The 21,862-nt window shown below is 39.8% G+C and overlaps 1 protein-coding gene across 1 annotated transcript in view; it reads left to right on the top strand.

Annotated features, from left to right (window-relative positions):
- Window positions 1-21,493, top strand: part of blm.L (Bloom syndrome RecQ like helicase L homeolog) — a 30,058-nt gene extending 8,565 nt beyond the window's left edge. The window contains exons 9-22 of the mRNA XM_018253363.2: window positions 2,069-2,187; window positions 4,166-4,279; window positions 6,405-6,503; window positions 6,587-6,735; window positions 6,820-6,926; window positions 7,403-7,563; window positions 14,458-14,653; window positions 15,297-15,487; window positions 17,925-18,069; window positions 18,975-19,174; window positions 19,322-19,517; window positions 19,698-19,820; window positions 20,427-20,631; window positions 21,203-21,493. Coding sequence (XP_018108852.1) covers window positions 2,069-2,187; window positions 4,166-4,279; window positions 6,405-6,503; window positions 6,587-6,735; window positions 6,820-6,926; window positions 7,403-7,563; window positions 14,458-14,653; window positions 15,297-15,487; window positions 17,925-18,069; window positions 18,975-19,174; window positions 19,322-19,517; window positions 19,698-19,820; window positions 20,427-20,631; window positions 21,203-21,362 — 2,165 coding nt within the window. The 3' untranslated portion in view covers window positions 21,363-21,493. The remainder of the gene's footprint in view (window positions 1-2,068; window positions 2,188-4,165; window positions 4,280-6,404; window positions 6,504-6,586; window positions 6,736-6,819; window positions 6,927-7,402; window positions 7,564-14,457; window positions 14,654-15,296; window positions 15,488-17,924; window positions 18,070-18,974; window positions 19,175-19,321; window positions 19,518-19,697; window positions 19,821-20,426; window positions 20,632-21,202) is intronic.
- Window positions 21,494-21,862: the final 369 nt, after the last annotated feature.

The raw sequence follows: 21,862 nt of genomic DNA, 5'->3' as shown, positions 1-21,862 counted from the left end.
GCTGTTTCTATATAATACATTCATTTCTGTGCTGTCCTGGTTAGAGTTGCCCAAACCCGCAGTGTTTGGGCTGGCAAGAATTTTTTCTTTTGTGGGCACACCCACAACCCTCCCCACCCAAAACACCAGCTGTATGTATTTTCCAACCACCTACTTTTACTTGTATACCTTTCAGACTGTAAGCTCTTTTGTGCAGGGTTTTTATTTGCCTGTTGTATCATTTATTGGTTGCTCTGTGTGTAAATCTATATGTTCAATCTATACACCAATTTATTGAACAGCGCTGCTGAAATATTTTGGTGCTTTAAAAAATACATGTAGTATGTGTAATAATAATACTTGCACCTGCCCCACCCATTCCATATTTGAGATGGGCCAGTTGGGCTCAGGTATATAAATGAAGAGGGCTTGCCAGTATTGTTGGATCCTGGTTTAAAGAGGCGAGGTTAAGGTTGAGCTTGTATCGACTTTTACTCAACCCATATATCACTTTTCCTGATGTATTTTTATACATTGGTTTTTATGTCCATCAGGCTACCATTTCAAAAAGTGCTCATAAGAGTACTCTGAGCAATGTAACACTGTTATATGTAGGGTGTATGTCTCCATTAAAAAGAGAACATAGCATTATGAAAGACAGGAAAGGGTTCTGAGAATGCAAATTTGCATATTTAAAGAGAAGTAACAACAGCTATGTTGCTCCCTTTGTCTAAGGCCCTAGCAGATGGGCCATTGTGTTACCTGAGCTGAATCTCCTCCAGCACGGGTGACATAAATTTAAATTTCCAGTAGGAAAACATACATCCCATATGCATCATGTAGTAGCCCAAAGTTGTCTCTCAAGGCAACCTCAGGCTATTAAGTGATGCATATGTTTTTCCACCAGTACTCCTAGCCCATAGGAAGGGAGCTTTGTATGCTTTGTCTCACAGGCGACAAAACATCCCATCTAACATTACTCTAGACAACCAAGGTACTGCACAGTGTATTGATTACTTTTTGAGATTTTGTTCTATATCTCCAAACTTGTCCTGAGGCAAAATTACAGTAGAGGTATCCTCTACACAAGACTATGGGGTACTATTTTCTGTGAATGAATCTTAATGAAACAATTCCACTATCACCCCCTCTCCCCAGGCCCGGTGCCTTGGGGTTATCCTAGATTCTGCCCTGTCATTCACTCCTCATATCCAGCCACTTATTAAATCATGTCACTTCCACCTAAGGAACATATCCAAAATACGATCATTTATCACCCAAGATGCTGCCAAAATTCTTATTCACTCTCTCGTCTAGACTACTATAACTCTCTCTTAATTGGCCTTCCCCTCCAGAGACTGTCACCTCTCCAGTCCATAATGAACACTGCTGCCAGGCTCATACACCTCAGAAACTGCTCCTCCTCTGCCTCGCCATTCTGTCAGTCCCTGCACTGGCTTCCGTTACCTTTCAGAATCAAATTCAAATTAATGACCCTGACATTCAAAGCACTTCATAACTTTGCCCCACCCTACATTGCTGAACTCATCTCTATATACTCACCCAACCGCTTACTATACTCCTCTACTGACCTGCTACTCAACTCTTCTCTCATTACCTCCTCACATGCTCGCATTCAAGACTTTGCAAGGGCTGCACCCCTCCTCTGGAACTCTCTCCCACAGTCTGTCCAACTTTCTCCCAACCTTTCTGCTTTCAAGAAATCCCTTAAAACACACTTCTTTCCAGAAGCCTACCCTCACTCTGCTTGACTACCAAACGCAACACCACATACAGTACCACATTTCTCACCCACTTAATTGGATCTTGCCCACTCCCACACCTTGTGTATTACTCCCTTCCCTTTAGAGTGTTTGCCTATGCATAGGGCCTTCCTCACCTTTTGTACTGGTGTTGATTGTATGTATGTAACTCCATATGTACATAATGTATATAGTTCATGTGATTTAGTTGTATAATCACATTTACTTTACAGTGCTATGCAATATGTTGGCGCTATATAAATACATGTTAATAATAATAATACAATTTAGAGTGGTGTTATTTATCTCATTGCTTATGCTTCAAGGTGGTGGAAAAAGTCTGTGCTACCAACTCCCAGGCTGTGTATCCCCAGGAGTTACAATTGTCATCTCTCCTCTCCGGTCTCTGATTGTAGACCAGGTTCAAAAGCTCACCTCTTTGGATGTAAGTTACCTTATATTTATAAAATAACAATTCTCTTTCAACAGACTAGGGTAAAATAAGGTGTTGATGCCAATCATCTTACATTTTTGTCTTCTCTTCCATAAGTAAATTTGTCAAAGTTTATTTAGGCCCATGGTACAGTAGCAGTGCTAAGTATTTTGCCTAAAACTGCAATTAATGGTGGTCACTCTCTTTATAAAAATTTAGCAAAGGGTGCAAGGCTCTTACCCAAATAGAGCCAAAAAATACTCCAAGCTACAAGTTACTCTGCACACCACATCATTAGTACAGACACTTAAAGGATGCAAATAAATGTTTTAATAAAGCAAATAATTACAACAATGTAATTAGAACATATAATTTAGTAAATACCAAACACAGTGTCCAAAAAAAACAACTCTGGCTTGTAAAGCTGGCCATAGATGCAAAGATCCGATCGTACGAATCATCGTACGATTGGACTTTCCCATCTCCCGACCCGCCACTAACCATTCAGATCAAAGTCTTACCAGTCAGATTAGTTAAAGAACAGATCAGCAATGTTCTGCCCCTGACAGCAATCGTACGATATCTATGTCCAACCAAAGCTGGTGACAGTCTCCCACTGAAAATCGTACGATCGGCAATACACGCAGAGATATTATCGGCAGCCGACAGAAATTTTCCAACCTGTCCGATCGACCAAACGACCGATCTCCGCCGGACGAAAAATGTCGGGACTCTCCACACACGTTCCGAAAATCGTACGAATCCTCGATTCGTACGATCAGATCTTTGCGTCTATGGCCAGCTTTAGGCAGACAAGTTGGAGTGTGGGAGAATACCCTAACGTTTTGAACACCAAGTCCTTTGTCAAAGGGGAATCCCCTTTGTAGTGCAAGAACACCTAGTTGACTCATATTTTTGCTGCACAAATTATATAATAATTCAAGTTTTCGAGGTGATTTTTTTTATTTATTTTTTTGGGGGTATAGCTTAAATCTGAAAATACACCATCTAAAACCTGTTGAGGTCATGTAGAAGTCATGCCAGCGGTCCCTTGAACTCTTTGAATATGTTTTAAGCTTCATGATGATCACGTTTTATTCTGAGGTTTCATAATTCGAGCAATTTGTTTTTTTTTTTTCCATTCAAGTTTTTTCTCAAATCAGAAACTATTCGAGTTGTGAGTTCATTCGACGTTTTGAAAAGCTGACATAACTTGAAAACTCAACCTTTAATAAATAACCCCCTAAGTGTCTGTACTAATGATGTGGTGTGCAGAGTAACTTTTGTAGCTCTGAGCCTTTTGCGTGCCAGCTTTTTTATACTAAAAAAAAAACAGTTACCAATTTCTCCCTCTGAGATGAAGCCCAAGTGATTTGTATGATTTTCAGTAATTCTTGCCTGAAATGTGCACAAGAGAATTAATGTCAGTTTAACACACTTTCCATAGGCAACATTTGGAGGTCACTGGAGGCAATTTCTTATGTTACACCCAAAATCACCATGTAGCTATTGTTTATCAGCAGCACTGTTGGAAAGATTACATTTCCATTTTCTGACAGAATTTAGAATATTCGAAAATATTTGCTGTCCTTGATAGTGGCATAAATATCACAACAGTGTTTGTATTGATCAGTATGGGATTATTTTACAAACTGGCCCTTAACTTTATCCCCATCTTATAAAGTTAAATATCTTTTGTCGTAAATATACTTGTGCATATTAATATTTTAATTTTGTGGCCAGGCTGCTTGTTGGCAAAATCCTCTCAATCTCCACAGAAGTAATGTTCACTGTAACACAGTGAGGGTCATTTATCAACAGCCAATGGAAACCAATCTGATTGCTGCATTCATTGTTGTAATTGCAGCTGGCTTTAACAAGCTAATCACTGATTGGTTGCTATAGCTAACTGCCCATGGTCAAATTTGCCTAGTGTTGATAAATGAGCCCCAGTATTTATGTATGTATGTATCTTTGTGTTTCTCTACAGATTCCAGCTACATATCTCACTGGAGATAAGACAGATGCTGAAGCTGCTAGTATTTATTTGCAACTCTCTAAGAAAGATCCCATTATAAAACTTCTCTATGTCACTCCAGAAAAGGTGTGTATTTTCACAACCCAGGCAAAAAAACGTAGGACCCTATGTTCAGCAACTGGTGCTGTTTTGTCGTCCCATTCAGGCAAGCTGTGTTTTTTTTCTTTCCTGAATGTAACATTTTTCCGAGAATGTATGGTGTTTTGACTCAATCCCCTGGGAAATGTAAAACTAGGGTTCTAATGTCATTTGTGATAAACCTAGTGGTTTGATTCCTATTTTTTCTACACATTGGTTGCAACCTGATGACGTTCGGGTTTTTTTTTTTTTATTTTTTTTTTTTTGGAACAGTAACACCATGTTTTAAAGTAATGAAAATATCATGTAGTGTTGCTCTGCATCTGTTTGCTTCAGAAACACTACTATAGTTCATATAAACAAGCTGCTGTGTAGCAATGGCGGAAATTGAAAAAAGGCTATATGGCACAGGTTAAATAGTGGATAATGGATAACATTATGTTCTACAGAGCTTATCTGATGTGTAACCTGCACCTTTAATTGCCATTTACTCTGTAGTTAAAGTCCATTTGACAGTACTCTTCCTTTTACCCTGTTGGAGATTATAGGGATCATTTACTTAAACCCAAGCAGAAGGGCAAGTGGTAAGTACATGGTCCCATTGGGGCCTGTGTCTAAATGCAGCACAAGTCAGGCAGGGCAGGGCTTGGAAGTGAGAAGGGTTAAACCTACGTGTCTTCCCCTGTTCTTTTTAATACATTGGTTCCCGAATACGGGCAGCAATGTATCAATCAGGGGTAAGGTCTTTCTGCTCTGTTATGGAGTGCAGAGAACTGTGGCAACTCTTCTATGCACAGGGCAGGATGGAAAGTACAAAAAATATGGTGTATTTTATCTGTCTGCACATAATAAACGAACCATTGTTTGCAGCGGTTGTATCACTTTTGACAAATTATAGTGATTCCTGCATTTATTTTTGGATAGTCTACACCAGTTTTTTTGGTACCCCCAATTAGAGGGGTAGTTCATCTTTAAAGGAGAAGGAAAGGTTAAAACTAAGTAAGCCTTATCAGAAAGGTCCATCTAAATATACCAGTAAACCACCAAAGTGGTGCTGCTCTGAGTCCCCTGTCAAAAGAAACACAGCATTTCTTTCCTTCTATTGTGTACTCATGGGCTTCTGTATCAGACTTCCTGCCTTCAGCTTAAACCTCATTGCCCTGGGCAAGAGCATGCTCAGTTTGCTCCTCTTCCCCCACCCCCTCCCTTCTCTACTGTAATCTGAGCCCAGAGCAGGGAGAGACTCAGGCAGCAAGTGATGTCACAGCATGTTAATACTGCAGCTCCTATTCTAAACAAACAGAGAGCTTCTAGAGCTTTTTACTCAGGTATGGTAAAACATTCTACAGAATAAATATAGCATTCTAGCTTGCACTATTGCAGCTAATCTATTGGCAATAAAATGCCTCCGTAGCTTTCCTTCTCCTTTAAGTGTACATTTGCTCCTAGCAAGCCAAAAAGCTGTTGCTCTGTGAGGCTGTAATTTTATTTTTATTGTTACTTCTCTATTTTAAATCCCAAAGTGGAGAGCTGTTGAAGAAAAAGCTAAATAAAAGAACATATATAAAGAATAAAAACATAAAATAAAGAACAGTTGCAAATTTTGTCAGAGTCACAGTTTTCAATTAGCCTAAAAGTTAATGGAAAGGTCAATTACCCCTTTAAATTACAGCAATGAAAATTGTTCCTGGGTTTCTTAGATAACTGGACAAATGCATGCTTCAAAAGAGGCTCCACATATAAATGCACCTATGAGAACTGTTGCATTGTGCTGACAGAGGTTTCTATTTTCTTTTCGCTTTTAAAAACGCTTGAAACAAAAAGACTGCATCATTGTATTACAACATTTATTTACGTGGGGCTGCAAATATCTGTAATAACTAGGTGTGGTGGAGAAGGCTGCATTTAAACACCTGTTTTGCAGTCTTGAAATTCATGTTTTGAACTGTTATACATATCTTCCTGCACAATTAACTGCATATTGAGTTACTAATGAAGTCATAAATCTAGCAGTGTGCAACTGAATGCTGTTTTGTTATGAATAGGTTTATGATTTGCTATTATCTCTGAAGGCAGTATTTTTATTGAATCAAATTTTTTTCCTGATCTATAGGTCTGTGCAAGTACCAGGCTAATATCCACCATGGAAAATCTATATGAGCGTCAGTTACTGGCTCGATTTGTCATTGATGAGGCTCACTGTGTCAGTCAGGTATGTTCTTGTGTCTCCTGTTTTTTAAATTTTGCTGCATGGATGCTCTTTTGTGTATTATGTTGCACTGTAATCTGTTTCAGTGGGGCCATGATTTCCGGCCAGACTACAAGCGCCTAAATATGCTGCGCCAGAAGTTCCAGTCTGTACCTATGATGGCTCTCACAGCAACTGCAAACCCCCGTGTACAGAAGGACATTCTTAATCAACTAAAGATGACCAAACCTCAAATGTAAGTTTGCCCTGCAAAATGATATGCGGTCTGTATCACACACTCCACTTATTACAGAGAGTTCTCAACTATCTTTTCTTTTAGATTTACAATGAGCTTTAACCGAGACAACCTAAAATATGAAGTCCTTCCAAAAAGACCCAAGAGGGTAGCATTGGACTGCGTTGAGTGGATCAAGAAATATCATCCAAGTAAGTACTAAGTTTGGAGACTCGGAATTCAACTGGGGGGTTATTTATAAAAAAAAAAAAAAAAAAATCGAATATCTAAAACTCGTACGAATTTTCTTTTTGATCTCAAAAACTCAAATCCTATTCGATTAAATTTAGGAAGGCTACTAACATGTCCAAATTGTTTCCTGGACATCTCCTATTGACTTATACATGAACTCGGCAGGTTTTAGGTGGCAAATAGTCTAATTCGAGTTCTTGAAGGGCCAGAGTATGAGAAATCTCGAAATTCTAATTAAAACTCGAATCAAGTTTAGATTATCCACAATTCGAATTTAAGAGTTTTGACCAAAAAAAAAAAATATTGAAAATTCTAATTTTTAATTCGACCCTTAATAAATCTGCCCTGTAATGTATGTTATTTATAAATTGTGTTAAGCTATAATGCGGATTTAGGGAAATCTGAAATACTGGTTTATAGTTCTGTTATTCGATAGATAATTCCGGAATCATTTATTGTCTGTCTCGGCATGAGTGTGATACAGTGGCAGATACTCTGCAGAAGGAGGGCCTCGCTGCTCTTGCATATCATGCAGGACTTGCTGACTCCAACAGAGATTATGTACAGCAGAAGTGGATAAACCAAGATGGTTGCCAGGTATTGTACTGACTATAGACTGAAATATGGTGACATTCTTGATCTGTCTGCATAAAAGAGGGGGTGGGTTATTTTTGTTTTCTATTTTAGTATATCAAAATATTTTAGACCTATTCCTTCCATTTTTGGTACAGGTATTGGACCTGTTATCCAGAATGCTCGGGACCTGGGGTTTTCTGGATAATGGATCTTTCCGTAATTGGGTCTTCATGCCTTAAGGCTGCTAGAAATTCATTTAAACATTAAATAAACCCAATAGGTTGGTTTTGCTTCCAATAAGGATTAATTATATCTAAGTTGGGATCAAGTACAAGGTACTGTTTTATTATTACAGAGAAAAAGGAAATCATTTTTAAAAATTTGGATTATTTGGATAAAATGGAGTCTATGTGAGACAGCCATTCCGTAATGGGATCCTATACCTGTACTTGAATTATTTTGTATTACATGTCATTACATTGTCTGTAACATAGAGTTTGTGATTTCCCAAAATACTCATGTAAACTTTTATACTTTTCCATCTTCATTAAACAAAATACTCCAGCAATGATTTCATCACAGACCTGCAAAATTCTTCATTCCGGCTACAATATATAGTAGTCCTAAAGGCTCATGTATGATACCTGAGCACTAAAATACAATTTAAACACCAAAAGGTACACACAAAGTTCTTGCTCTCATCTGCACTAGCAGCAGAAGTATGAGCATTGATTCGGAGATAAGTACAGAGCTCCCTTAGTATGCTGCACCTCTAGGTGATCTTCTTGAAATTGCACATTGTTATGTAAATGTCCACCCACATGCTGCTCCTTTACTTTCTTGTTTGTGTCAATCAACATTTTGCATTTGATTGTTACATTACAATGTAGGGAAGAAATGCTGCATTGTGGGCATAAAAATGCTAATTGCGCAGATTGTTGTGTTTTTTAATAAACACAATCCATCATCTCAACTTTTAAGCATATGTATTTTCTGTGTTTTGCTGCCACCTGCCTTCCTTTTGGTCAGTAGCTTTGTTGTCTAGCTTCTTATCATTAATCTGGTACAAATGGAATATTGGATCCTGCTGGCTTACAGCTTAAAGGAGAATTCAACCTGTAGTTTAAAAAACTGTTCAGGACCGGAAATTCACTCCAACTGCAACATGCGCCGAAACTTCAGAAAAAGACTGAAGAAAGAAGATGGCTGCTGTGATGGGTTAGAGTAAAAAAATTAGGGGCATTTGCCCGTGGGGCAGGTAGGCTGGGGGGGGAGGAGGTAGGGGGGGCTACCCAGGGTAGGGGGGAGGGTTTTTTTTATGACAGGTTTAATTCTCCTTTAAATGCATACTGTCATGGGAAAAAAGGTTTTTTTTTCAAAACGCATCTGTTAATAGTGCTGCTCCAGCAGAATTCTGCACTGAAATCCATTTCTCAAAAGGGCAAACAGATTTTATTTATATTTAATTTTGAAATCTGACATGGGGCTAGACATATTGTCAGTTTCTCAGCTGTCCCCAGTCATGTGACTTGTGCTCTGATAAACTTCAGTCACTCTTTACTGCTGTACTGCAAATTGGAGTGATATCACCTCCTCCCCCTCCCAGTAGCCGAACAACAGAACAATGGGAAGGTAACCAGATAGCAGATCCCTAACACAAGATAACAACTGCCTGGTAGATTACTAAGAACATCACTCAGTAGTAAAATCCAGGTCCCACTGCAAAACATTCAGTAACATTGAGTAGGAGAAACCACAGCCTGCCACAAAGCCGTTCCATCCTAAAGTGCTGGCTCTTTCTGAAAGCACATGACCAGGCAAAATGACCAGAGATGGCTGCCTACACACCAATATTACAACTAAAAAAATACACTTGCTGGTTCAGGAATGACATTTTATGTTGTAGAGCAAATTATTTGCAGTGTAAACAGTGTAATTTAGAAATAAAAACTACATCATGAAAATCATGACAGAATCCCTTTAAAGTTTTAAGTGAATAATGCAAGCTGCTGGCTGTTTAAACTGTATATTTACATAAAGCTTTGTACATTTTGAGGCTTGCCTCATCCTATTAAGTTGGCAGCTGTGAAGATACCAGAATGTTCTTACCAGTGGAAAATATTCACAGCACAAGCTCAGGTCAGCAGAGATATTTTATTTGTTCATAGTTTCAGGCATGGTGTCTGCTGAGCTGTGAAATAAATATTCTAACATGGGCATCGTACTTTCAATGAGGGGCAAGTTTTATATATATTTAACTGCCCAAACCAGAGTACAATTAAGGATTATTATTTTGACAATGTTCTTACCAACCGACTTTTGATGAAGGACTCCAATAGGTGCCAGCAACTCTTTCATGCACATTTATTTATACTTTATTTTGTCATTACAGGTATGGGACTCTTTATCTGAAAACCTGTTATCCAGAAAGCTCCGAATTATGGAAAGGCCATCTCCCATAGACATTTTATCAAAATAATCAAAAAAAATTTAAAATGATTTCCTTTTTCTCTGTCGTCATTAGGGGGACACAGGGAACGATGGGGTTAAGCTCCATCCTCCAGGAGGCAGGACACTTGAAGTAATTAAGGGGTGTGCCAGTTTAGGCTTAAACCCACACACTGTATACTGACTTCAGTTTTTCAAGTGTCCTGCTACCGGGAGAATGGACAACTACCTCTTAGAGAAATCTACGGTCAGGTAATAAGCTGACACCAGGGGTGAAACCAAAAGCAGGACTACCTATCTTTTATGTGGTTAGCCCCCTACGAGCCCAATTCCACCGGGGTCAAATTCTGGCTTGGCAGCTATAATGACCACCCAGACGCTCCAAAACGAATGACCAGAACCACCCTCCATGGAAAAGCAACAGAACACACAACAAGCCATCGGCTGACAAGCCCACGTCCGCATGACGGGGCACTTCCTCTGGAATCGTTAGATCGGATCAAGGGGAAAATACTATGATTCCGGGAGGAATGGATCCGTCAATCTTCAGATGCCTGGGTCAAAGAGATAGTGTCGGAGGGTTACCATCTTGATCTAGCCACAAATCCACCGAGGAGATTTATCATGTCCAGGGTGCCCTCCAATCCCACAAAAGAAAAAGCCTTCTTAGAGTGCATAGAAAAGATGGAGCAATCTGGAGTGATCACACCAATGCCACGGCCGGAGAGATTCTCCGGTTTTTACTCAAACCTCTTTACAGTCCCAAAGAAGGATTGCACCGTCAGACCAGTACTCGACCTCAAACGAATGAACAAATACTTTCGACCAGTGTGCTTCAAGATGGAGACACTGCGGTCTGTGATATGCCGCATAGAACAAAGCCAGCTAATGATGTCCCTGGACATCAAGGACACTTATCTCCACATGCCAATATGGCCCCCTCACCATCACTACCTCCACTTTGCTTTCGTGAACAGGCATTACAAGTTTGTAGCTCTACCCTTCGACCTATCATCAGCCTCCAGGAAATTTACCAAGCTAATGGCAGTAACGTTGGCCACTCTGAGATTACAAGGAATTTCTGTGACACCCTATCTGGACGACCTACTCCTGAAAGCTGGATCACAAGAGAAGGCCAAGGAGGATCTCCACAAAGCAATTTTACTCCTCCAGAACTTTGGCTGGACCATCAACTGGTCGAAATCCAACCTGATTCTGAACCATCAGAAAACATTCCTGGGTCTGGAATTCAATTCCCTAACAGAGTCTGTTAAGCTGGCCATAGATGTTGAGATTTTTAAAAGGTCAGATCCTGATCGTGAGACCACGATCTTCTCAGAACAATCGTACAATCGTATGAATTTACCATCAACTAAAAAGACAAATTTGCCAGGAAAACAAAGGGGAGCTGCCTGCTTGGCCCTGCAAACATAGATAGATTGCACTGGGACCCACAAAGATTTTTTGATCTGGCCGATCAATTTCCCGACAGATGTCGGCCAAAAAATCGTAAGATGTACGATCGTTCAAATCCCACTAACCGCACGATAATTTCGAAGGATTGGTCGGGCTTCCTTAAAATCGGTCGTTAGGCAAGAAGAATCTTCGCGTCTATGGGGAGCTTAAGTCTACCCTGGGACAAGCAGACCAGAATAAAGTACAGCCACTACTATCCAGTCAGATGACAACGGTCCACAGGGCAATGCAAGTGCTGGGAACAATGGTATCGGCCATCAAAGCAGTCCCATTTGCACAAATCCATCTTCGTCCCCTTCAGACCAGTATCCTTTCCACCTGGAAAGGGGGCTCGTTGATGCAACCGCTCCATTTGACACCAGCAACGAGAGAGGCTCTCCAGTGGTGGCTGGTCCCGAATGAACTTAGCACTCGGACAGTCCTGGGCGACACCAGAATGGAAGGTGATTGCCACTGATGCCAGTCTTCAGGGCTGGGGAGCAACATGGGAGAACCATTCTGCACAGGGTCGTTGGTCTCCAGTGGAGTCCAGACTACCTATCAACATTCTAGAACTAAGAGCAGTCAAGTTAGCACACAGCCAATTGAGTCACTTACTTCAGCAACAGTCAGTACGCATCCAAAGCGACAACGTCACCACAGTGGCCTATATCAACAGACAGGGAGGAACTCGGAGTCAAAGAGCGCTGGCAGAAGCCAAAGAGATCTTACATTGGGCAGAACACAACTCTGTGAAGCTGTCAACCATTCACATTCCGGGTGGGATCAATACAAAGGCTGAAACCACCTCGACCCAGGGGAGTGGGAACTTCACCCAGAGGCGTGGGATCTTCACCCAGAGGCGTTCGATCAACTCATATCAAACTGGGGAAGGCCAAGCATAGACCTCATGGCGTTTATAATAAATCTCAAAGTTCCAACATTCTTTGCATGCTACAGAGACCCCTTAGCAGTGGGGGTAGATGCCATGACTCAGCGCTGGCAGTTCAAACTGGCATGTCTTCCCTCCACTTCCAATGCTGCCACGTGTGCTCCAAAAGATCAAACAGTCCAGAATCACAGTGATAGTAGTAGCTCCCTTCTGGCCGAGGAGAACTTGGTTCTCCGACCTTCAGGAGATGTCAGTGGCACGGCCAGTCCGGCTGGAATGCAGATCAGACCTTCTACAGCAAGGACCAATTATTCATCACAGCCCGGGTCTGTTCACTTTGACGGGATGGCTGTTGAAGCATCCATCTGGCGGTATCAAGGATTAACAGGAGAAGTTATTTCCATAATGCTCAAAGCTCGAAAACCATCATCATCCAAGTCTTATTATAGAGTTTGGCACTCTTACTTCAAGCGTTCACCGATTCAGGATTTCCATTCATAGAACTCAACATTCCACGAATCCTTTCATTCCTCCAACGAGGCCTACAATTAGGCCTTAAACTCAGTTCTCTAAAAGTTCAAATATCTGCTCTTTCTATTCTATTTCAAAGTCGGTTGGCAAATGAAGAGACAATACGCGCCTTTCTTCAGGGGGTGGCTCACATAGCCCCTCCATACCGACCTCCCACGGCCGGTTGGGATCTCAATATAGTGCTGGAAGCCTTACTCAATCCTCCTTTCGAACCATGGGTTCAATTTCAGACACATGGATGACCTGGAAAGTAGTCTTTTTGATGGCAATATCTTCTACCAGAAGAGTATCTGAGCTCAGCGCTCTGTCTTGTGAGTCTCCATACCTAAATTTTCACAGAGACAAGGCTGTACTGCGCACAGTGCCGAATTTTCTACCAAAGGTCGTCTCAGAATTCCATGTGAATCAGGAGATCATAGTTCCTTTCCTGTGCCCGGAGCCTAAGAACGGCAAAGAACGCCGTCTCCACAGCCTAGATGTAGTCAGAGCGCTACGATGGTACATAGAATGTTCTAAAGTGTTCAGAACTTCACAGTCCTTGTTTGTCATTCCTTCTGGACCTCGAAGAGGCCAACCCGCGTCAAAGACTTCCATTGCTCGCTGGATTAGAGAGACAATCAAGCAAGCTTATACTGCAAAGGGAAGAGCACCACCTGAAGGGATCCAGGCACATTCCACGAAAGCGGTGGGAGCCTCCTGGGCATGGTGTAACTCTGCCTCTTTGGAGCAGATCTGCAAGGCGGCTACCTGGTCGTCTGTTCATACCTTTACCAAATTTGACAAGGTCGACACCGAGGCCTCTTTCGGATGAAAGGTGTTGCAATCAGTAATAAAATAAATAAGCAGCACCTGTCCTAGCTCGCACCCACCCTGCTGTTTGGGACTGCTTTGGTAAGTCCCCATCGTTCCCTGTGTCCCCCTAAAGACGACAGAGAAAACAGGATTTTTGTACTCACCGTTAAATCTGTTTCTCTGTAGTCGAAAGGGGGACACAGGGCTTCCCGCCCAGTGACGAGCTACAGACCGCTTTTGGTCTTCTGAATAAGTTCCTTGGTTTACAGTTCTGCCTGTTGTAAGTTATATAGTTTCTGTTAGCGGCTTTGGAACAAACTGAAGTCAGTATACAGTGTGTGGGGTTGGGTGAAGCCTAACCTGGCACACCCCTTAATTACTTCAAATGTCCTGCCTCCTGGACAACCCCTGGACATTTGTCCTGCTTAACACCATCGTTCCCTGTGTCCCCCTTTTGACTACAGAGAAACAGATTTAACGGTGAGTACAAAAATCCTGTTTTCTCTGTAATAATAAAACAGAACCTTGTACTTGATCTAAACTAAGAAATAATTAATCCTCACTGGAAGCAATATGTTTAATGTTTACACAATCTTGTAGTAGACGTAAGGTATGAAGATCCAAATTACGGAAAGATCCGTTATCCAGAAACCCCCAGGTCCCTAGCATTCTGGATAACCGTTCCCATACCTGTACTTGTTATTAAGGCTTGGCTTCTGCTGGCAGCTCATTGAAGTTTGTAACAACGTTTGCTTTCTATTCCAATGTCACATTAATGAAAAATGTTTTTGGTGCAGGTAATCTGTGCTACCATTGCCTTTGGAATGGGAATAGATAAGCCAGATGTGAGGTATGTCATTCATGCTACTCTGCCAAAGTCTGTGGAGGGATATTACCAGGAGTCGGGTAGAGCTGGCCGAGATGGTGAGACCTCGCACTGCCTCCTATTCTACAGCTACAATGATGTAACAAGAATCCGTAGGCTTATACAAAGTGAGTAGTCACTCTGAGGTCTGAAATGGCGGTTACGTTTAGAACCGCCATTTATTCTGATAATGTTTCTTTATCTTAAAGAGGGTTGTTCCCTGTAAGCTAACTTTTAGTGTGTTATAAAATGGTGAATTGTAAGCGACTTTTCAATTGGTCTTCATTATTTATTTCTTATAGTTTTTTTAAATGATTTGCCTTTTTCTTCTGATGCTTTCAAATGGGGGTCACTGATTCCATCTAAAAAACAAATGCTCTATAAGGGTACACATTTATTGTTATTGCTACTTTTTATTACTTATCTTTCTTTTCAGGCCTCTCCTATTCATATCCCAGTGTTTCAATCAGACAAATGCCCCTAAATTACCCTAGCAACCAGATTGCAGAAATTGCAAACTGGAGAGCCGCTGAATAAAAAGCTAAATAACCCAAAAACCACAAATGATAAAAAATGAAAACCAATTGCAAATTGTCTCAGAATATCACTCTTTACATCATACTTACAGTTAACTCAAATGTGATGAACCCCTTTAATGGCTTGTGTAAAACTATAATTCTCTTATACTGCTTGAATTATTCAAATCAGTTGCCTGCTACCCAGCAGTTGTGCTTGTTGAAGATTAATTTTGGGTCTCTCTTTTTTTTTCAGTGGAGAAAGATGGAAACATGCATACGAAACAGACCCATTTTAACAACCTATACAGTATGGTCCACTACTGTGAAAATGTGGTGGAATGTCGCAGGATGCAGCTTCTGGCTTATTTTGGTGAAAATAACTTCAATCCAAACTTCTGCAAAGAGCACACACGAGTTGCTTGTGATAACTGCCTTGGGAAGAAGGTGAGTTGTTTTTTTTTTTTTTTTTGTTTTTTTTTCCCTCAGGTTTATTCTAGTGAGAAAGTCTGGTCTTTTTAAATGTTTGCATTAACCCTTTAAACACTAGGGCTCTTTAGTCTCGCTGCATTAAAGGTCCTTGACAGTATGCATTTTCAATATAAGCGCAACAAGAAGGTCTTGTGTTAAAAAGAAGTTTTGATAGGATTCAATTTGTATAATTTTCAATGTAACATAGTAAGTTAGGTTGAAAAAAGACACGCGTCCATCAAGTTCAACCTTTTAACTTTTTTTAATCTGCCTAGCTGCCAGTTGATCCAGAGGAAGGCAAAAAACCCCATCTGAAACCTCTCCAATTTGCCTCAGAGGGGGAAAAAATTCCTTCCTGAATGTGATGACTATGTAGAGACTAGTGGTGTGCGGGTCAACACCTGAATAAACTATTTGGGCCACGGGCAGGTTCGGGCCAATCGCTTCCCGCTGCTCTTGCTGGCCTGTGACCTAAATATGCTCCACTTTCGCATAAAGCAGCATCTATTTATAAACGCGTGCTGCAGCCTCCGTGGCTTTAGAGTCGGGGCACGGATATATAAGGACGAAGGCAGGTCAGGTGCAGGTTGAAAATTTAACGACCCACACATCACTAGTAGAGACGTTGTATAGAACATAGGTAAATGCTTTCTGTTGAAAGAGATACTGTTATTGTTGTCATTTTATTTAGACAAATGTTACTTTGTTTCAGCACTGATATAATGCATTTCCAGCTAGTAAAAGTATCGTGTTGCTGCTTTTCAAAAAAAAAAAGCTTCATTTAAGAAATCAGCCTGGCCTTGGAACCACCATACAGCATACAAGCAGACAAGATAGCAATGTCAAAGGGTGGAATAGAAAACTCTGATTTTCTATGCACAAGCCCAATTAACACTGAAGTAATCTAAACAGTTTTGCAGTTTTGTGGGGTGTTTTTTTAAATCCTTTTCTGTGTCTCTGCAAACTTAATGCCACCTGGGTAACAAACCGTATCTTCTGTTTAAGACTTCAATTCCTACAACTTTGTACCGAACCAAAGCATATGCAAATTAGGGAAACAAAGGGTTAAAAAAAACTGTTAACTTCCTTGTTTAATGAAAAATCATGTAATTTTTCGGAGTCAGTTCAGCGAGGCACTTGAATTCAACCAAATCCGAAGCATTCTAAAAAAAGGCCAAATCTCGAACCGAATCCTGGATGCGGTGCATCCCTAGTCTTAAAGGGGTTGTTCACTTTAGTTTCATGTAGAGAGTGATAGATATTCTGAGACCATTGCAACCGGTTTTCATTTCTTGTTATGTAAGGTTTTTGAGTTATTTAGCTTTTTATTCAGCTGCTCTTCAAGTTGCATTTAAGCAATTCAGTAGCTATGGTCCCAATTACCCTAGCAACCATGCAGTAATTTGAATAAGAGACTGGAATATAAATAGGAGACACCTGAATAGAAAGATGAGTGATAAAAAGTAGCAATAACAATACATTTGTAGCCTTACAGAGCATTCGCTTTTTAGAAGGGGTCGGTGACCCCCATTTGAAAGCTGCAAAGAGTCAGAAGGAAAAGGCAAATAACTATAAAACTATAAAATAAAAAATAATGAAAACCAATTAAAAAGTTGCTTAGAATTGGTCATTGTATAACAAACTAAAAGTTACCTTAAAGTTCTCTGGAGCTGCAAAACAAAAATATTCAACATTTCATCAGTGTGGATTGATGCTGAGTTAGATCACAAGGCAATTGCAAAATAGCTGAAGAGCAAGTGAAATGAGAATGAATAATTATTAAACTATACACTGTTTGATATTAGACCCTATACCTTTAGTATATTAGACTAAAATCATTCAAATATTAACTGCTCAGAGAGCACCTCCATATCAAGGCAGGAAAACAAGACAATGTTTTTTGCTTTGCTGTTAAAGAAATAAGAGACTATTTAAAGAATGACATTTTTCTTAAATATTATATTGAATAATTATATTAAATATTATGTAGGCACTAAAAATGAGACATTGTCACTAGAACAGTATATGTGACACACATGGAATATTGCTGGTTTTAAAATTTTCACTTCTTTTCAGTTTCTGCTAGGGATGCACTGAATGTGAATTTTTCAGCAGGATTTGGCCGAACCCTTGTGTCTGGCCAAACCGAATCCTAATTTGCATATGTAAATTAGGGGTGGGGAGGGAAATCCCATGACTTTTCATCACAAAACTTGGAAGTGAAAAAAATGTTCACACTTTTTCCTTTCCCGCCCCAAATTTGCATATGCATATTGCGTATTCGCCCGAATCCCAAATAGTGGATTCTGTGCATCCCTTGTTTCTGCATAGTATTTCAGGTGATTTTTTTAAGTTAATTTTACAAATAATTGGCTGTACAAATACTGTAAAACATTTTGCCGTTTCTGATAAGGACTACAAATCCAGAGATGCGACGGATGATGTGAGAAACATTGTGAGATTTGTGCAAGATAATTGCTCCTCAGTATCGGGGCGTGGAAGGGGAAGAAGCAACAACAGTCGATTGACCCTTAACATGATGGTAGAAATATTCCTAGGTAAGTACCACACTTCAAAATGAAACTGAACACAAGTGCTGGTAAACTCTGTTAATGTTGTTACAGTACAATTAAAACAGTTGTTGTACAGTATGTGTGGTCTTATATTATTTTTTGTATGTCAATGGAATATATAGTGGTTCAGTCACATGCTGAGTAATGATAAATATAGCCATCAAATACCAGTAGTAGATTCCTGTGACATCAATGTTTGTATCACAATATTTATGTAGGACCATAATCTAAAAACTGTATTCCTTGTATGGAACCACAAACAGAACAGTATTTAAAGGAGAACTAAATCCTAAAAATGAATATTGCTAAAAATGTCATATTTTATAAAATGACCTTATTGCACCAGTCTAAAGTTTCAGCTTTTCAATAGCAGCAATGATCCAGGACTTCAAACTTGTCACAGGGGGTCACCATCTTGGAAAGTGTCTGTGACATTCACATGCTCCGTAGGCTCTGAGCAGCTGTTGAGAAGCTAAGCTTAGGGGTCGTCACTAATTATCCAGTAGAAAATGAAGTTTGTCTGTAATATAAGCTGATGCTACAAGGCTGATTATTATATTATTATTACTAATCAGCCTTATAATGTGATATTTCTATTCTATATGTACTGTATATTGTGAGTGGGTCCCTAAGCTCAGTAAGTGACAGCAGCACAGAGCATGTGCAGTGAATCGGCAGAAAATAAGATGGGGAGCTACTGGGGCATCTTTGGAGACACAGATCTTTACTAGTAAAGGGCTGTGGTTGCCTTGGGCTGGTACAGAAGCCCAAAACATAATGTACAACATTTCTAGCCTACTCCTTTAATTAAGCTTTAGTTCTCCTTATAGCAACAAATATTTGTATAAACACAAAGAAGTAATGGTTATTTATTCCTTTCATTGCACCAGGCACTAAGTCTGCAAAAGTCCAGGATGGGTTATTTGGGAAAGGAGCTGCTTATACACGACACAATGCAGAACGTCTCTTTCGGAAGTTAGTCCTGGACAGGATAATAGATGAAGAGCTTTACATTACTGCCAATGAACAGGCTGTGGCGTACGTAAAAATGGGAGAGCGGGCACAAGCTGTGCTAAATGGATTCTTAAAGGTGTGTCTCCAGTATACAGACCAGTAAACAATATTCATGTGTACAAAGCTGGGAGAAGGTTGGATTCCTAGTGGTTTGCAGGTGTGCATAGTTATATATGTCCTGGCTCACTGAATTAAGATCATATTTTTTTTGTTTAAATAACAGGTTGAGTTCCAAGACACAGATAATGCCAGCAGCCTCAGAAAACAAAAGGCATCAGTTGTTACCAACACTTCCCGAAGGGAAGAAATGGTCACAAAGTGCCAAGCAGAGCTCTCAGAACTCTGCAAACGATTGGGCAAAGTATTTGGCGTTCATTACTTCAATATCTTCAACACTGCCACAATACGGAGAATTGCAGGTGAGAGGTTGTTCCACCACAGTGGGTAATGTATATGGTAATGGCAAATTCATTAAAATCCCATCATAATAGTATTGTTTGGTGTTTGTAATCTGTTTGTCTCAGGTTTAGATAAGAAGAGTGAATGTCTGTTAATGTCAACATGGAAAGACTTTACAGTCTAATATTCCTGTGTTACAGAGTCACTATCTGCTGAGCCTGATGTTTTACTTCAGATTGATGGCGTTACAGAGGATAAGTTGGAGAAATATGGTGCAGAACTAATCGAAGTTTTACAGAAATATTCTGAATGGACTCTTCCAGGTATAACACACACCTTCACTTGTGTGCCATATATTTATTAGAATAAAACTGTAAAAACTGGCCATTTCATATCTTTTTATATGCACTTAAAGGAGAAGGAAAGTTACCGAGGCAGTTTATTGCCAATAGATTAACCACAATAGTGCAAGCTAGAATGCTATATTTATTCTGTAGAATGCTATACCATACCGGAGTAAAAAGCTCTAGAAGCTCTCTCTGTTAGTTTAGAAGACCAGCTGTCATGTTGGCTTGGTGTGCCATCACTTCCTGTCTGAATCTTGCATAGCTCTAGGCTCAGATTACAGCAGGGAGGGAGGGGAGAGGGAGAGAGGAGCAAACTGAGCATGCCCAAGCCCTGGAGGTTTAAGCTGAAAACAGGAAGTCTGATACAGAAGCCCATGTGTGCACAATATAAGGAAAGAAACAAAGTGTTTAATTTGATAGAGGACTCAGAGCAGCATTACTTTGAGGGTGTATTTATATAGACCTTTCTGATAAAGCTTACTTAATTTAAACATTTCCTTCTCCTTTAACGCTTGTCTATGCTTGTAAGCACAGAATGCCAGTGAGAAGCAGGCTTTCATGCTATTTTTTTTATCCTTCCAGTGGAAGAGGTTTGCCAAAAATCAGCTGGGCCTGCTAATTTCTCTGCAAAGAAATATAATACCGATGATGATAATGAGAGTTGCGAAACATCCTCTTACTTCAACTCCAACAGCAATAAAGGTACAAAACGGAAGAATGCCCCATCCTTTAGGAAGTCCAAAAAACGAAAGACTGGAGGAGATGGTCCGCAGTCCCGTTCCAAGAAGTAAGTTCCGACATGCTAGGTGGCATTATCTGTTGTGTCACGTTAATGTTTGAAGGGAGAGTGATTGTGGGTCTAGTTCATATCAAACCAAGTCATGGCAGGTTTTATAATTCCTGGTCTTCAAATAGTCATTTGAATGATTTTTTTTTTTTCGCCCTGTGCATTTAAATGCTTCATCTCACACAGTATGAGTTAGTAATTGTGTAATCTGTCTGTTCATGAGACATTAATATGCTATTAAACAAGGGCCGCATATCCTTGTAGTGCTTTATAATCACAGGGAAATATACATACATACAATTTGTACACAATACACAGAAAGAAAGAAATAGTGTGGTACATTGGAAATTTGATTGTTGGTCACAAATAAACCCAAAGCATCACCAAAGTGTCCTGTAGAAGCAAATATGTTTATTCCATTGATCCAAAATAACTACTTAGCAATTTACGACTGACAAATTAAATGGGTGTTAAGCTCTTTGTGGTTTAACATTACAACCATAACTGGAATATAATTTGTGGTTAATAAGATTGTGGTCTAAGTATAATCTGTTTTGTTTTTTTTTTCTAGTGGGAATAGTTCATACGCTAGAAATAATTATTCTGCCAAAACATCTAGTAGCAACATCGGTGGTTCAAGGACAGGAGCTGACAAAAGACCTGGGTTTATGGCACCACCAATGCCTCAGACCAACAGACACTTCCTTAAACCATCCTACTCTCTGTTTTGACCCTCCATGTTATCTTGGACTGACAAAACTATCTGTATATTATGTATAATATAGAAGTATATATATTTGTTGGATTTCTGTTTTTTAATCGGAAGAATTTATAGTTATAAATAAATAAGCAGTAACTTGTTTAAGAAACCATCATCTTTGCCTGTGTCTTGTTTCACAGTCTACCCTGTATTCTGTTTAGGATACAAGAAAATAAGACGTGGTGTACTCCCTTTTACCTCCTGCTCTCTATTTACTCTACATGCCTCCAGCGTTGGGCATTAAGCCCATAGGATTATTATTATTATTATTAACATGTATTTATATAGCGCCAACATATTGCGTAGTACTGTAAAGTAAATGTGATTATACAACTAAATCACACGAATTACATATATAGAATATATGGAGTAACAAACATCACAATCAATACAGGTACAAAAAGGTGAGGAAGGCCCTATGCATAGGCATACAGTCTAAAGGGAAGGGAGTCATACACAAGGTGTGGGAGT

This window comes from Xenopus laevis, chromosome 3L, assembly GCF_017654675.1.
Source record: "Xenopus laevis strain J_2021 chromosome 3L, Xenopus_laevis_v10.1, whole genome shotgun sequence".
NCBI classification, from domain to species: Eukaryota; Metazoa; Chordata; class Amphibia; order Anura; family Pipidae; genus Xenopus; species Xenopus laevis.
The sequence above is the reverse complement of the archived record's forward strand: the minus strand, read 5'-3'. Positions and strand labels throughout refer to the sequence as shown.